Raw genomic sequence first — 14,940 nt, 5'->3', positions numbered from 1 at the left:
GAAAGAAAATCACTGAGATTGTGAACTGAATGTTTTGCCGTAAACATACGAGGATGGCTGTCACTGTGAATTTTCCACTTTACCAGTCTCCGAATATGACAAACTATCCTCAAATCGTTCCGCTAATTCCAGCCCTAACTCACCACCAGCAATAACTTCCTCTTTCAACCTGAACGATGGTCCCGAGTTCGCTCTGTCCTCCCACCCACACATCCATCCCAACACATTCGCGCTGTGGCCGCTGTAAAGGCAAACCATATCCTTCCATCTTCTCCATCCCGGAACACAAACAGACCTTCCACGTGAGGCGGAGCTGAATATGCACATCGTCCAACACAATCCACTGCATTTGGTGCATCCGGTGTGGAGTCCTTTATATGGGCATAGCCAATCGAAATTGAGCGTCCACTCAGCCCAACAACCAAATATCAGCTTCATGTGACCAACAATTGTAATTCCACTAACTATTCAAAGAAGAATCTATCTGTGCTCGCAATCATCCAGGGTGAGGCCAAATGCAAACTTTGAAAAAATAGTTTCAACTTCAAACGTTTATTGATGTGGATGTTATACACTTGGCTAATCTTCACCTAGCTCACAATATATCTTTATCTTCTAGCTCTATGTCACCTCTTGCGAACGATTTAACGTTATTCCTTACCAACTGAGCCACGCTAACACCTCTGCATTCCCGTCTTTCATTTCGATATATTTTGGATCCCTGGAGATTCAGTATCCAATGACATCCACCGTTTATCCATGACTCGGTTATTTCCATACAGTTGGCCATCTGTAACTATACTATAAGATCGTTCACTTCATTTTTGTTGTGCTTCTTGCATTTAAACCAGTGGTTCTCGCCATTTATTTCTTTCCACTCACAGATGGGGTGTGAGTGGGAAGGGAATGTCGAGAACAACTGCTCGAGACCCAATTGTTACTGAAATATTTTGCTTAAGAAAAATTGTCATTGTCGTTTCATTTGGAATTTTGAAACTGTACATATAACGAGTCCATCGGGGACGAATAAAACAGTGGCTTTCAATATTTTTCTTTCCACTGCATACTACTTTAAGCAATCCCTTACGAATCACAAAACACCTGTGGGATCGGGAATTTTTAAAGTGGTATGCGAGTGGAATGAAAAAGGTAGAGAACCACTGATTTAAACATAAAAGCTTCAGCACCATATTTGTTAATTTATTTAGATTCGGTGTCCTTCTTGCAGCAATTTTGCTTGTCTTTCTATTCTTCTGCAGAAACTCATTGCCAACGTTCTCGACTTTTGCACTAACCAACCTTTCTCTGCCTCTTCGCTCGGTTTCCTACGCCCTGAAAAATACGTTTACACCCCCAACAGCATTAGTAATCTGTCCTGCCAGGATATTGGATCGCTTCAGTTCAGGTGCAATCCGTCCACTTGTATGGGGCACCCCTTCCTGAAAAAGTTCTTCTCCCTGCTGCATCCACTCAGCCAATGCGTTGTCTTCCTGTTCTGATCTCATCTTTCTCGTAATACCTGGTGTAATCCAGCGATTAACACATTGGAGGTCGTTGTCTGCTGCCTCCGTTCAAGTGTTATATTTACTTCGCTGGACCACTGCAACATTCTTTCCTACGCTATTGGTATGAATATGTGCCACGACCTATGTCTGCTCACTTTCCACTTCAATAATATTCTGCAATCCAGGACCAGTCTCGAGACAACATATTATCTGGTTCACAAAGTCATTTATCTCATCCCCAGATTATCGAGACTACCTCTCTGTCTGACTTCACCCTTCTAATTTGAGTCGGCCACAGTGCTATTCATCTGATTGAAACGTTGCCCAGAAAGTTCGACCATCTCAGCAGTATCGAATGTGGCATACTTGTCACTGAGGAGAATGGCCGCACACTGATTTCATTATATTTTGCCACTTTAGGTGATCACTGAATCCTTCACTCTGTGAACCAAGCTGCTCAAAAGTAAGTTTTTACTTAAATAATATCCAGATATTCATTTTCCTTCCTTGTTCCCTTTAGTTTCTATTGGACTGTTGTGAGCGGGGCAATGGAGGATGGAGGAATAACTTTAAAAATCATTATGTCTTAACTTTTAATGTTTTTGACACGAAAATTTGTTTTAATACATATGTGAAATTAAATTAAATTTTCAAAAATAATAGACCTGGTTCGAGGGTATCACCCAGATGATATTCCAAAGATATCTAACATAACACCGTTCGGCCCTTTTGAATTCCTTAGAATGCCATTCAGCTATCAAATTGCAGCCTGGACATTCCAACACCTCATAGACGCACTAAGGCGAGAAATGAACTTTCTGTTTACCTACCTGGATGAACATCAAGCATACCTGCTCCTACTCTGTCCTTGCCTCAGTGACAAGGGCATGGCTATCAACCTCACTAGATGCCAGTTCGGCACTTGCCAAGAAAACTGGAGACAATTCACAAATTCGCCAGGCCAAACACAATCAAGGACTTGCAAGAATTTGTCAGGATGGTTAATTTTAGCACCATTTCATCCTCTCAGCGGCCTGAATCATGCTCCCGCTGTTCAGCTTGATGTCTGGCAAAACCAGAGACAACTTGAAACGTCAACGGCTTTGAGCAGGGCAAGGAACGCTACACGCCTGGGCCACTCCCGTGAAGATGCCCCCACGGCCTTCACCATAGACGCCTCCGAAGCATCAGTCGGTTGTGTACTTGAATAAAGGCCAATTGAAGCCATTCGTATTCTTCAGCTGACTTCATCAGCCCCAAAGATCAAGTTCAGTGCGTTCGATAGGGAGCTGCTGGCCCTATATTTGGCCATTCAACACTTCAGTTATCTCCTGGAAGGGATCGAGTTCACGGTCGTCACTGATCACAAGCCCCTCAACCTTCATGTTCACCAAGTTGTCTGTCCCTTGGTCAGCCTCCCAGCAGTGACTCCTGTAGTTCATAACCGAATTCACTACCACAATCAAGCATATATCGGGGAAGATTAATGTGCTGGGCGATGCCTTGTCCCAGTCGGACATGCAGTCAGTGGCACGCTTTGACTCCTGGAGTGGATTACGCGGCGTTAGTAGGGGCACAACAGGGGACAATGAACTATCAGCATACCTAAATGCACTCACCGGACTCCACCTCGAGGACATACCAATTTGGACTTGAGGTACCAAACCCCTGTGTGACACTTCCATTGGGCAAACTCAGCTCATTGTACCGACCACTTGGAGGCACCAGATCGTCGACACTTTGCATGGTTAGCCCACCCTTCCATCCAGGCAACTACACAACTCATCGCAGAACACTTCATGAGGCATGGTTTACACAAGCAGATTGATCACTGGGCCAGGACGTGCACACACTGCCAGATCTCCAAGGTCCAGAGGCACATAAAGGATGCAACCTTCCCAACCAACACACAGGTTCGAGCATGTCGGCCCACTACCCATCTCTAGAGGAACGCGATACCTATTTATAATGGTGGAGACGTTCGCGAGGTGGCCATAAACCATCCCAATCACCTACACCATGGCAGAGCCATGCACCAGGACGCTCATCACAACCTTGGTGGTAAAGTTAGGGCTCCCCACCCACATGACCACGGACAGAGGGGCACAGTCCACCTGGGCTCTGTGGTCAGTTTCAGCACAGCTACTAGGAATCCAGCTCCACAAGACGACTGCGTATCACCCTTTATCGAATTGCCTGGTTGAACGTTTCCACAGGCACCTGGTAAACGCAAAGGGCACAGCTCTAAGGGCCCAATTGGGTATACAATCTCCCTTGGGTGCTACTGGGCATCCGCATAGCCCCCAAGGAAGACCTGTCAGAGTAATCCACCGAATTGGTTTACAGTACCTTGTGAATTCGAGTCCGCACCCCGTGGTCATAAGGACACACCAGCAGATGTCCTGACGAGACTTCGGGAGAAACTCGGAACACTGGCTCCAGGGCCAACTTCCCACCACAGGGAAAACCCCTCCTTCGTATCCAAAGACCTGAAACAGAGCGAGTTGGTCCGCCGAAGCACAGACCACGCCTGCAGCAGCCACAAGAAGGACCCTTCAAAGTGATCCGTTTACGTGTTCTGGATGTGAGTGGCCGGGAGGAGACATTTAACATAGATCGACTCAACCTGGCACACCTCGACATTGAGCACCCAGTCGTTGTCCCACTAGTGAAGAGGCGAGGGCGGCTACGTAAAGCAATATGGTTTTAGCGGCTCCTATTCCAAGTTCTGATGGGGCATTTGGCGGCTCACCCATGTGGCAGGCGAATCGGCCCCAGCAGTTGCGGTTGAGTGCACATACTCTGGAGCTCTCGGTGTGGGGTAAAATAACAGAAAGGGAGTGGACGAGTGCTGAGTGCTCTCGGACCAGCAAGGACCTGTTAAGAGCACGAGTACGAATGAATGAATCAGTCGGTTTGAAACTCCGCGTGTTGTTTCCAGTCGCCGATAGCCCTCAAGGAAGACCTCACTAGGAGAGAAAAGTTTCATTATCAGGCGATTCTCCATGGCCTCGATCTCGGACACTTTCCGACCCTCAAATCGACCTGAAGAAGCTCCAAAGCAAACACGAATAACGTCACAAAAACAAAATTAATCATTCCGAAAGTTGTGAACACCCCATCACAGCAGGAATCGCTGCCACAAAGGAGTCTGACGTGTGATTTATAATATCACTCGATTTACACGTTTTATCTCCATTTTGTTGGGCTTCCTAGAAACAAATCCCACCCCCTTTCCCACCAAAGTTTTCTCGAGATTCCTTAGTTAGTCTCACACCACCAAAATTCTTATCAACTCTCAATGTAGTTCCCCTTTTCCATTCCAATCCGACTAGGGAAGGTCAGAACAGGAAGAAAGTGCAGGCAGTCGTGTGGCTGAGGAGATGGTCTGGGAAAAGGGTTTCAGGTTTTTGGAATATTGGATTATTTTCTGGGGAAGAGGGTGACCTGCACAAATGTGAATGGTTTAACCTGAACTTAAGGGGAACCAATATCCTGGCAGGAAAGTTTGCTAATGCTGTTGGGGGAGGGGGTAAACTAGATTCGCAGTGGATATGAAGTTAGTGAATATACGTGGGACAGTGAATAATCTTTGATCTCATGGAGATTTGGGAGAAGACAGCAAAAGCAGGACGCCGATATTTTGGAATTATAATCTTCTATTAGGCTGATATTGACGATGCCAAAACGCAGAAAATGAAGAAATATTTATCCGCAGAAGTGAACGATGAGATGTTTCATTCTGTAACGTTATGATGTCTATTTCCTTGGTGAATGATATTGTACTGCAAATGTACTGGAAATATTATTGGAAAATTAATGGGGTATGAATTAAAATTAAAAAGACAAACAGCGGTTTGTCTTTAACCTAGCGGTTATTGCAATCCCGAGCTGTCTGTAAGGAATGTGTACATTCTCCAATCTCTGCGTGGATTGCTCCGGGGGATCCGATTTCCTCCAAACGTTCAAGAACCTAGTGGGGGTTGTGGGTTAATGTGATGAAATTGGGCAGCTCGGGCTCGTGGAACGAAAGTTGCTGTTACTATGCTGCATGTGCTTGCTTCGATTAACTTATGACGAACGTAAATGATGGGCTCGAACAAAAAATTAGCAGTGCTGCTGGAGGTCCTGCAACGGCAGTACTGCCACTGGTGTGAACCCAAAGAGAGAGCAGGGAGCGGAGATGTCCTCCGCAGTGTTCTCACTCCAGGGATGGAAACCATGTAGGCTGCAGGCTGCCAGCGATTCCAATCAAATGACTTAAATCAGGCCGTGGATAATTAGGAACAGGCTCGAGATTGGCTGATGAGCTGCCAGCAATGGGTACTTTGATTTGAGAGGATACGAAGGGGTCTGAGGGCTTGCTGAACGCTCGGAGGTTTCTATCTGGATCTCAGGTTTCTGATCGTTTGGATGGAACTGTAACTCGGAACGCCTCTCCAATCGGGTAATAAATTATATATGTTTATACAATTGTAGGCAGTTATAAAAATAGATAGATGGTGCGTGGAGCCCTCATCTTTGCGAAAAAGTGATAGGTAAACTGAATTAAGCGACGACTTGCTGAAATCCAGCTAAGGACTGGCTGAAGAGGCGTCTTTCTTATATCCCAGAGAGACTGTTACTTGGTATCATCAAGTAACTATGAAATAATATTACTTGCTGACAGTAGAAAAAACATCGCGCAAATATTCTTGATTGCGACCAGTGATGAATGTTAAGGATTAAAAAAAAATGATTTACAAAATGGCTGCACGGTTCACATATTGGTCAACGCAACGCTATTGCAGTGCCCAGAACCCAATGTTTCGCATCCAGTGCTTGCAGTAAGACGTTTCACCTGCGGCTCCGTGGATTTCATATGGGTGCTCCGTTCTTTTCCACCCTCCAAAATATACGGTATTTGGGCGTTAAGTTTTGAATTTGGGCGCCACTGGTTCGTTGTTCGCAAGTACCTGTTACACTGCGATATCTCTGAAACATTTGAAGAAGACATACCTATCAGAGGAAAGAAATTGTAGATTCCTTCATGTAATCCCTCATTTCAGTTCGAGTCTCCTCTGCACAACCACTGACCGTCATTATTCACCTCCACACAGCGTTCCCTGTTCCACCATGCCTTCTTTACACTTACTTCTCCATCTGTCTTTTACATGAAGGGTTTCGGGTCGAATCATCGACCGTTTTTTTTTTCTTTAACGGATTCTGTTTCCCCTCTTAATTCGTGCAGTAGAGCGTTTGATTCAAAGGAGTATGAACTCAGATGGAAAACTGAACGAGGGAATCAATCAGAATCCTCCCCGAAACCAGGAGAATTCGAGTATTTGGGCCCGCAGAATCAAACATTTAATAACTAATTTACCTTTGAAGACTCGTTGAGACTTTGCTCTTCTTTTCCACAAAGTGGTCGTCTTTTCCGTACCCACGCTTTTTCCCACTGGAACTGTCATTGAATGCCATGATGAGAAATCTACCAGGTCCTGTTGTCAGATCGTGACTGAAAATTGTCTGCCTTCCCAGCCTGATTGTATTCTTACAAAAATAATCGAGCCTTGAAATTGATTTGGGAAATGCGCGTAACATTGTTTTTGTTATTTACACATCATAACGTTTATTGCAAAAACAAACTTCACACCATTTTTCAGTTCCTCTCTAAATTTCCTTTGTGTCAGTCCATAGATGCAGGTGTTGTTGCAGGTACAGGTAAACTGTAGCATAACTCCACATTGTTGAAAGATAAATATTGGGGTATTCAAATATTTCTCTGTATAATTAGGATTCATCGTTCGCCAGTTCATAGAGTATATTACATAAGGCAACCACAGTAACAGGAAATTGGTGGATACAGCGAACAACAAAATCATCGATTTTTTTTCCAGTTCTCCACCTCGGAATCAGTTTGATATTAATTGATCCAGTGGAGTCCGCTGCAGACTGTTTGCTGCAATTATGTGCCTGGCTGTTAACCCATTAAACAGGAGAATGAAAAACATCGGTAATATCGGTGTTACGATGCTGTCAAACAACTCCTGTGCTTTCCATAAGGGTGAAGTGTAGTATTCAGGTACTGGCGTACACCGCCAAGGAACATTGTCAATTACTGCATAAGGCTCTACAACAAAGTAAAATGGGATGCATCTCATTCAGCTCACTGCCGCCACTATTATCAGAACCTTCGTCGCTACTCTCTCAGTACAATACTTTTTCTGCAGTTTTTGACAGCAAATCGCAATGAAGTGATCAAATGTGAAGGAAACGGTGAACCAAACCGAGAAATCCCTTGTCGCATATATAAGGACAATCTATAGAGTACATACCTGGGTTCTGAGCAAAAAACGGGCATACAAATAAATATAATTGACCTACTTCAGAATGATTACAATGAGAGCTACCATGAGATCGGCCGCTGCCATCCCCACCAGATAACGAGTGATACATTTGGAGAGTCCACATTTTTCACGACACAGGATCACAATCGCCGTTAGGTGAACTGCAAGAGCAAAAAAGAACAAAAATTGAACTGGCGAAAATACTTTTAAATTTTCTTCTTCAATTGGTTCCTGTGAAAGAAAAGTTTCTGGATCCGAAGCCACACACCACTACATGAATTCGCCTCTGATGGAACGGATCGCCCACATACCTAAGGTCTGAATGCCAATCGAAAATCAGATTTTGTCTGATGTGGATGGTGAGGGAGGTAATTAGCCTTTGGAAAATTGGAAAGTAAAAATAAAAATGATTGTAAGTTTAGCTTCACGGCCAGTCTGTTAGGCAATCGTGTTCATGTGTCAGTCATATAAGCATATAATGATATAACCACTTACAGCACAGAACAGGCCAGTTCGGCCCTACTAGCTCATGGGGTAAAAACTCCCCACCCTCCTAGTCCCACTGACCAGCACCCGATCCATACCCCTCCAGTCCTCGCCTCTCCATGTAAATATATAGTCTATCCTTAAATGTAACCAATGTTCCAGCCTCAACCACGTCTGCCGTAAGCTCATTCCACATCCATACCACCCTTTGCATAAAGAAATTAACCCTCAAGTTCCCCTTATAATTTACCCTCTTCAATCTTAAACCATGCCCTCTAGTTTGAATCTTCCCCACTCTTAATTGAAAAAGCCTATCCACATTTACTCTCTGTCTCTTTTAAAATCTTAAACACCGCTATCATCCCCCTCAATCTTCTATGCTCCAGAGAAAAAAAAACCCTAGTCTGCACAACCTTTCCCTAAAACTCAAACCTTGAAATCCTGTCAACATTCTCGTGAACCTTCTCTGCACTCTCTCTATTTTTTTTATATCTTTCCTATAAGTTGGTGACCAAAACTGTACACAGTACTCCAAATTTGGCCTCACCAATGCCTTGTATAATTTAATCATAACCTCCCTACTCTTGAATTCAGTACTCCGATTTATGAAGGCCAACATTCCAAATGCCTTCTTCACCACACCATCTACCTGAATATGAGCCTTGAGGGTTCTATTTACCATCACTCCTAAATCTCTTTGCTGCTCTGCACATCTCAATAGTCTACCATTTAATGCATATGACCTATTTAGATTTGCCTTTACAAAATATAACACCTCACACATATCTGTATTACATGTTCTTTTCTCAGCCCACAACTCCAGCCTTCCTAAATCACCCTTTAATCTACGGTAATCTTCCTCACTGTCCCTAATACCAGCAATCTTTGTATCATCCGCAGACTTGCTTATCCAATTCGCCACCCCTAGCTCCAGATCGTTAATATATACAACAAACAATAGTGGACCCAGGACCGATCCCTGAGGAACTCCACTAGTCACCGGCCTCCAATTGGACGAATAATTTTCTACCACTACTCTCTGACACCTCCCATCCAACCATTGCTGAATCCATTTCACTACCTCCTTATTTATACCTAATGCCTCCACCTTTTTTCCTAACCTCCTGTGGAGAACTTTGTCAAAAGCTTTACTAAAGTCTAAATAGACAACATCCACAGCTTTCCCTTCATCAACCTTTTTTGTTTTCCACTCGAAAAACTCAATCAGGTTTGTCAAGCATGATCTACCCCTGACAAAACCATGCTGATTACTCCCTATCAATCCCTGTAGCTCCAAAGATTTGTAAATACCATCCCTCAGAACACTTTGCATCAACTTGCCCACCACAGACGTCAGCCGAACCGGCCTATAATTCCCAGGTTTACATTTAGACCCTTTCTTAAACAGCAGAACCACATGCGCCACCCTCCAATCCTTTGGCCCTACCCCCATGGCCAGGGACATCCTAAATATTTCTGTTAATAGCTCCACTATCTGTCCACAAGCCTCCCTGAGTATCCTTGGGAATATTTTGTCTGGTCCCGGAGATTTATCAACCTTCATCTTTTTCAACACAGCCATCACTACCTCCTAGGTTATCCGTATATGCTTCATGACCTCCACACTATTTTTCTTTACTTCAACTGGTTCAATATATTTTCCATAGTGAATACCGAGGCAAAGAAATCATTCAAAATTTCTCCAATTTCCTCTGACTTCTCACTCAGCGTACCCTCGCTATCTACAAGGGGTCCAATGTTATCCCTCACTAATCTTTTACTTTTAATGTACCTATAGAAACCCTTTGGATTTATTTTTACTCTGTCTGCCAAAGCCTCATCGTGCCTTTTTTCGGCCTTTCTAATTTATTTCTTAAGATTCCTTCTACACTCCTTGTAGTTCTCCTTCAAATTCGCAGCTCCCTGCTCTTTATACCTCTTGTACACCTCCATTTTTTTCCTAACCAAATTTCCAATATCCTTCTAACACCAAGCCTCCCTCTGACTTCCAGCCTTCCCTTTGATCCACACTGGGACATATCTACTCTGTACACTCAAAATTAATTTTTTGAATATTCTCCATTTACATCCTTACCTAAAAATATCCTTGAACGTTCACATACTATGAAGAAGAAAACAAACCCCTTTCGTGTTGTGTTGCAGAAAGGGTATGGGAAGCAGCAGACACAAACAAAACTCCGCATAAGATTGTCGTTTGAGTGAATTGCGTCAATTTATGGATGGAGGTCAACTTGCCGTTGTTTGCACAGAACTCGAACTTCGTTCACAGTAGGCCACAATTGATAATTTAAACCGAGTATAAAACAGAAACGAACAAAGCACAAAGATTCTGAGGATACATGGCAGGTGAGTTGGGGCTGTTGAGGAGAGAAAGGGCTGCCAACATAACGAAATTGACAGGGAACGATGGAGTTGGGGCATTCGATACTGATTGAAAAAGTGAGAGTGATTGAGAGAGAGAAAGAGAGAGTGAGAGAGAGAGGGAGAGAGAGAGAGAGGGAGAGAGAGCAAGTGAGAGAAAGAGAGATGGGGATAGAGAGATGAGAATTTAAAGTGCACAGCAAAGTAAAGATGAACCATACTCTCGCGGACTGAACCCAGTTTCTTTCAGAAGTGTTCGCTCAACCTCCCTTGCCATTTCCTGCACCTCAAATAATTTTATCTCTGCATCGCTCAGCTGAGGTACCACTGTGTAATCAACCAGCATCTTGTTACCGGGGCGAGTGTAGCAAACACCAGAAGACATACTTTCAATATGCGGGATGAAATATTCGGGGAGAAGTGAGGGGTACCTTTTTCCTAACACAGGTTGCTTCCTGAAATGCATTGTTATTTGGTACAATAGACACATTTCAAATACTCTTAGGCAAGCAAGTGAATGAAAGGAATATAGAGCATAATGAGGAGGGGAATGTTTCGTCCTGCTGGACATGTGCTGCCGTTCGAAATACGAAGTTCCCACGACCCATGCGGTCTTCTTCATCGGTCATTCTCTGTTTTCAGAATTTGGAAAGGATGACGAATGCTCATTCATAATGTAAAAATAACCATTCATTCAGTTAACTTAATATCGCATCAACATCCTTGGCTCATACCTTTTGTTCTTTTACTACCTCTTCACCCACCCATCCTCTGAGATATTTCTTTTGCTTCTGGTGCTGATGATGAGTTATAGATTTGAAACATCAATTCTTCTTTTTCCTACACCCAGGATTGAAATAGACCGCCTGTGTATTTTGAAGTCCTAACATATTTTAATACAGCGTTCTCGAGGGAAAAAAAAATTAACTGTTTTATCTAAACACAAATTCAATAAACTGGACAGAAGACAACTGAGGGAAATTAGACGTGAAGGTAGGAAATGTTATGGAGAAATCGGGGATACGGTTTCTATTTGCACAGACAGTTGTAGGTAGTTGGAATGCATTGGCAGAGGTGATGGTGGAGGCTGTAAAGATATGGACATTTAAGAGACTCTTAGGAACATTGATGAAATATAAATAAAGGGTTATGAGGATGGGAGCGTTTTTTTTCATTTGGGTAGTCATATATTAGAGGCCAAAATCGCATTACTGTGCTGTAATATTTTATGTACCATTTATCCTTGAATGTTCCAATTATATCAACCTAAGCTGCCACCAGTCACGACCACACTATCAGTAAAGAAAATACCTCTGACACTTCCACTTAACAAACACACGCTTGAGAAACAGAGCATGCCATGCTGCGTCCATAGGAAGCAATTGTATATAAACAACGTTTCCTGACTGAGTCCTTCCTCAAGATACAAGTCGAACACTGGACAGCACAGGAATATGCAAGTGGAGGAGCGCATGGTAACAGAAGGGATATGATTTGCCAAACAGAAGATTGAATTTCGGCGATTTATGCACAAGGAATAGTATACTCAATGGTGGGAACCAAGAGTAAAAAGGGCAGAGAAATTGAGAGAGTCCAAATGGAGGGGAGGCCTACCGAATACTGCAGACGTCCACATTGATGCCATCTGGTTAGACGCAGCCAGAAGGTATATTCACTATTGTTCCTTCAAATTGAGCATGCGTTAGTTTGACATGCATAGCGAAATAGACAGAAAGGACGACGAGGCGATTAGGTATGGAATTGAAATAGGTGTCTACTATACAGACGGCCCATATAATTGCAGCGGAAAACCTGCAGCGTTAAACAAAAAGGTCCCCGATTCTTCGTCGACTCTCTCCAATGTCGAGGAAGCCTTTGGATACAGAAGATTCACAGTAAAGTGTTGCTTCACTTGAAAAGACTGTTTGAGGCCGGTAATGATGGAGGAGGTGTGAGCGCAACCTAAAGGGCGATGAGTGGGACATGAGGAAGCAGTACCTGCTTGAAGAGGAGACGGGAGGAGATAGACAGATGTTTCTGTTTGTGTGATGACCTTGTAAGTATCTGATATTATGTAGTACGCTGCGGGCTCTATTGAGGTAGTAGGTGTAGACTGGGAATCCCGAACGTTGCGTCTTATAGTGGAGGGGGTCATGGTAGTTTTGCGAGACATACAGATGATAGAAAACGCAGTTAATCTCAGTAGATGGGAAGCCACGATTTTGGAAAGAAAGAAGGACATCTCGTCTGGTAGGGAATAGAACACCTCATATTTAGAACCAAGGTGACGGAGATGGAGAAAATCAGAGAAAGGGTTTTGAGAGAGCGGTATTTTCCAGGAAACTGTTGGAATTGTCTGGTTGTTAGAAAATTATTGCATATTGAAAGCTTCTTGAATATCCAGGGCATCAAATGCAATGTTATGAAGCCGAGTTATGGGAAAAGGTGAGAAAATGGATAATCTTACTATTGAATGGCGGAGCAGACGCGATCAATTGAAGATCATAAACCTTTATAATATTCTTTGCCTTAGAGCCTTATGAACAATTGCAATATTTTAGAAGGTTTTGAACAGGTACATGGAAGGGCGAGGTATGGAGCGATATGGACTGGGTGCAGTCCAGTGGAACTAAGCAGAATAATTGTTTGGCACTGACAAGAGTGGCCGAGAGGCCCATTCCAAACATCTATGTTTGTATAATTCTACCAACTTAATCCGGATGCATTGGCGAAGTGGGATACTCAGTGTCTACTTCAATACATAACTTCACTCGGAGATCAGGCAGAGCAATGAAACTTAATTGACTTGGGCGATATTGGCTGAGTCAAAAAGTTAATCGTTTATCTGCAGAAGCTATGGAATATTGATAAAATAAACTGGGATAAAGTAAACATAATTAATGTAAAGTCGGCCAAGGATAGTGGTGGTGGTGGGGTTCATGCTGAATCCAGGTGAATTCCTTGCTGATCTATGTAAATGGCCCATCGACATATATAATGTAGATGATGTAAAGTCACCAGAAATATCGCTGAACTTATGAAGTTAGTGAATATACGTGGGGGAGTGAATATTCTTGGAATCTCATGGTTCTTTGGGAGAAGTCGTCAGGAGCAGGACACTGACATTTCGGAATTATAATCTTCTTTTAGGCTGATAATGACGTATTTTGGGGAAGACGATGCCAAAATGCAGAAAATGGAGAAATATTTATCGGCGAATGTGAACGATGAGATGTTTCACACTGTAAATATTTTTACAGTGACGTAATGATGGCAATTTCCTTGGTGAATGATATTGTGCAATGGAGAGCAGCGTGATTCCCTTGTACAAAAACAAAGGCGAGAAATCAGATTGCTCAAACTACACGGGAATCACGCTGCTCTCCATTACAAGCAAAATCTTCGCTAGCATTCTCCTAAATAGAATAATACCTACTGTTGCCGAAAATGTTCTTGCAGAATCACAGTGCGGCTTTCGCGCAAACAGAGGAACTACTGACATGGTCTTTGCCTTCAGACAGCTCCAAGAAAAGTGCAGAGAACAAAACAAAGGACTCTACATCACCTTTGTTGACCTCACCAAAGCCTTCGACACCGTGAGTAGGAAAGGGCTTTGGCAAATACTAGAGTGCCTCGGATGCCCCCCAAAGTTCCTCAACATGGTTATCCAACTGCACGAAAACCAACAAGGTCGGGTCAGATACAGCAATGAGCTCTCTGAACCCTTCTCCATTTGTGAAGCAAGGCTGCATTCTCGCACCAACCCTCTTTTCAATCTTCTTCAGTATGATGCTGAAACAAGCCATGAAAGACCTCAACAATGAAGATGTTGTTTACATCCGGTACCGCACGGATGGCAGTCTCTTCAATCTGAGGTGCCTGCAAGCTCAAACCAAGACACAAGAGCAATTTGTCCGTGAACTACTCTTTGCAGGCGATGCTGCTTTAGTTGCCCATTCAGAGCCAGCTCTTCAGCGCTTGACGTCCTGTTTTGCGGAAACTGCCACATGTTTGGCCTGGAAGTCAGCCTGAAGAAAACTGAGGTCCTCCATCAGCCAGCTCCCCACCATGACTACCAGCCCCCCCCCCCCCCACATCTCCATGGGGCACACAAAACTCAAAACGGTCAAGCAGTTTACCTATCTTGGCTGCACCATTTCATTGGATGCAAGGATCAACAACGAGATAGACAACAGACTCGCCAAGGCAAATAGCACCTTTGGAAGACTACACAAAAG

At 43.5% G+C, this 14,940-nt stretch overlaps 1 protein-coding gene across 1 annotated transcript in view; it reads left to right on the top strand.

Moving 5' to 3' along the window:
• Positions 1-4,205: 4,205 nt before the first annotated feature.
• LOC138737333 (uncharacterized) overlaps positions 4,206-14,940 on the top strand; it is a 74,547-nt gene continuing 63,812 nt past the window's right edge. The window contains exon 1 of the mRNA XM_069888087.1: positions 4,206-4,419. Within this exon, the coding sequence (XP_069744188.1) occupies positions 4,206-4,419 (214 nt within the window). The remainder of the gene's footprint in view (positions 4,420-14,940) is intronic.

Source organism: Narcine bancroftii, chromosome 6 (genome assembly GCF_036971445.1).
Source record: "Narcine bancroftii isolate sNarBan1 chromosome 6, sNarBan1.hap1, whole genome shotgun sequence".
Taxonomy (NCBI): domain Eukaryota; kingdom Metazoa; phylum Chordata; class Chondrichthyes; order Torpediniformes; family Narcinidae; genus Narcine; species Narcine bancroftii.
This window is presented reverse-complemented; position numbering and strand designations above follow the sequence as displayed.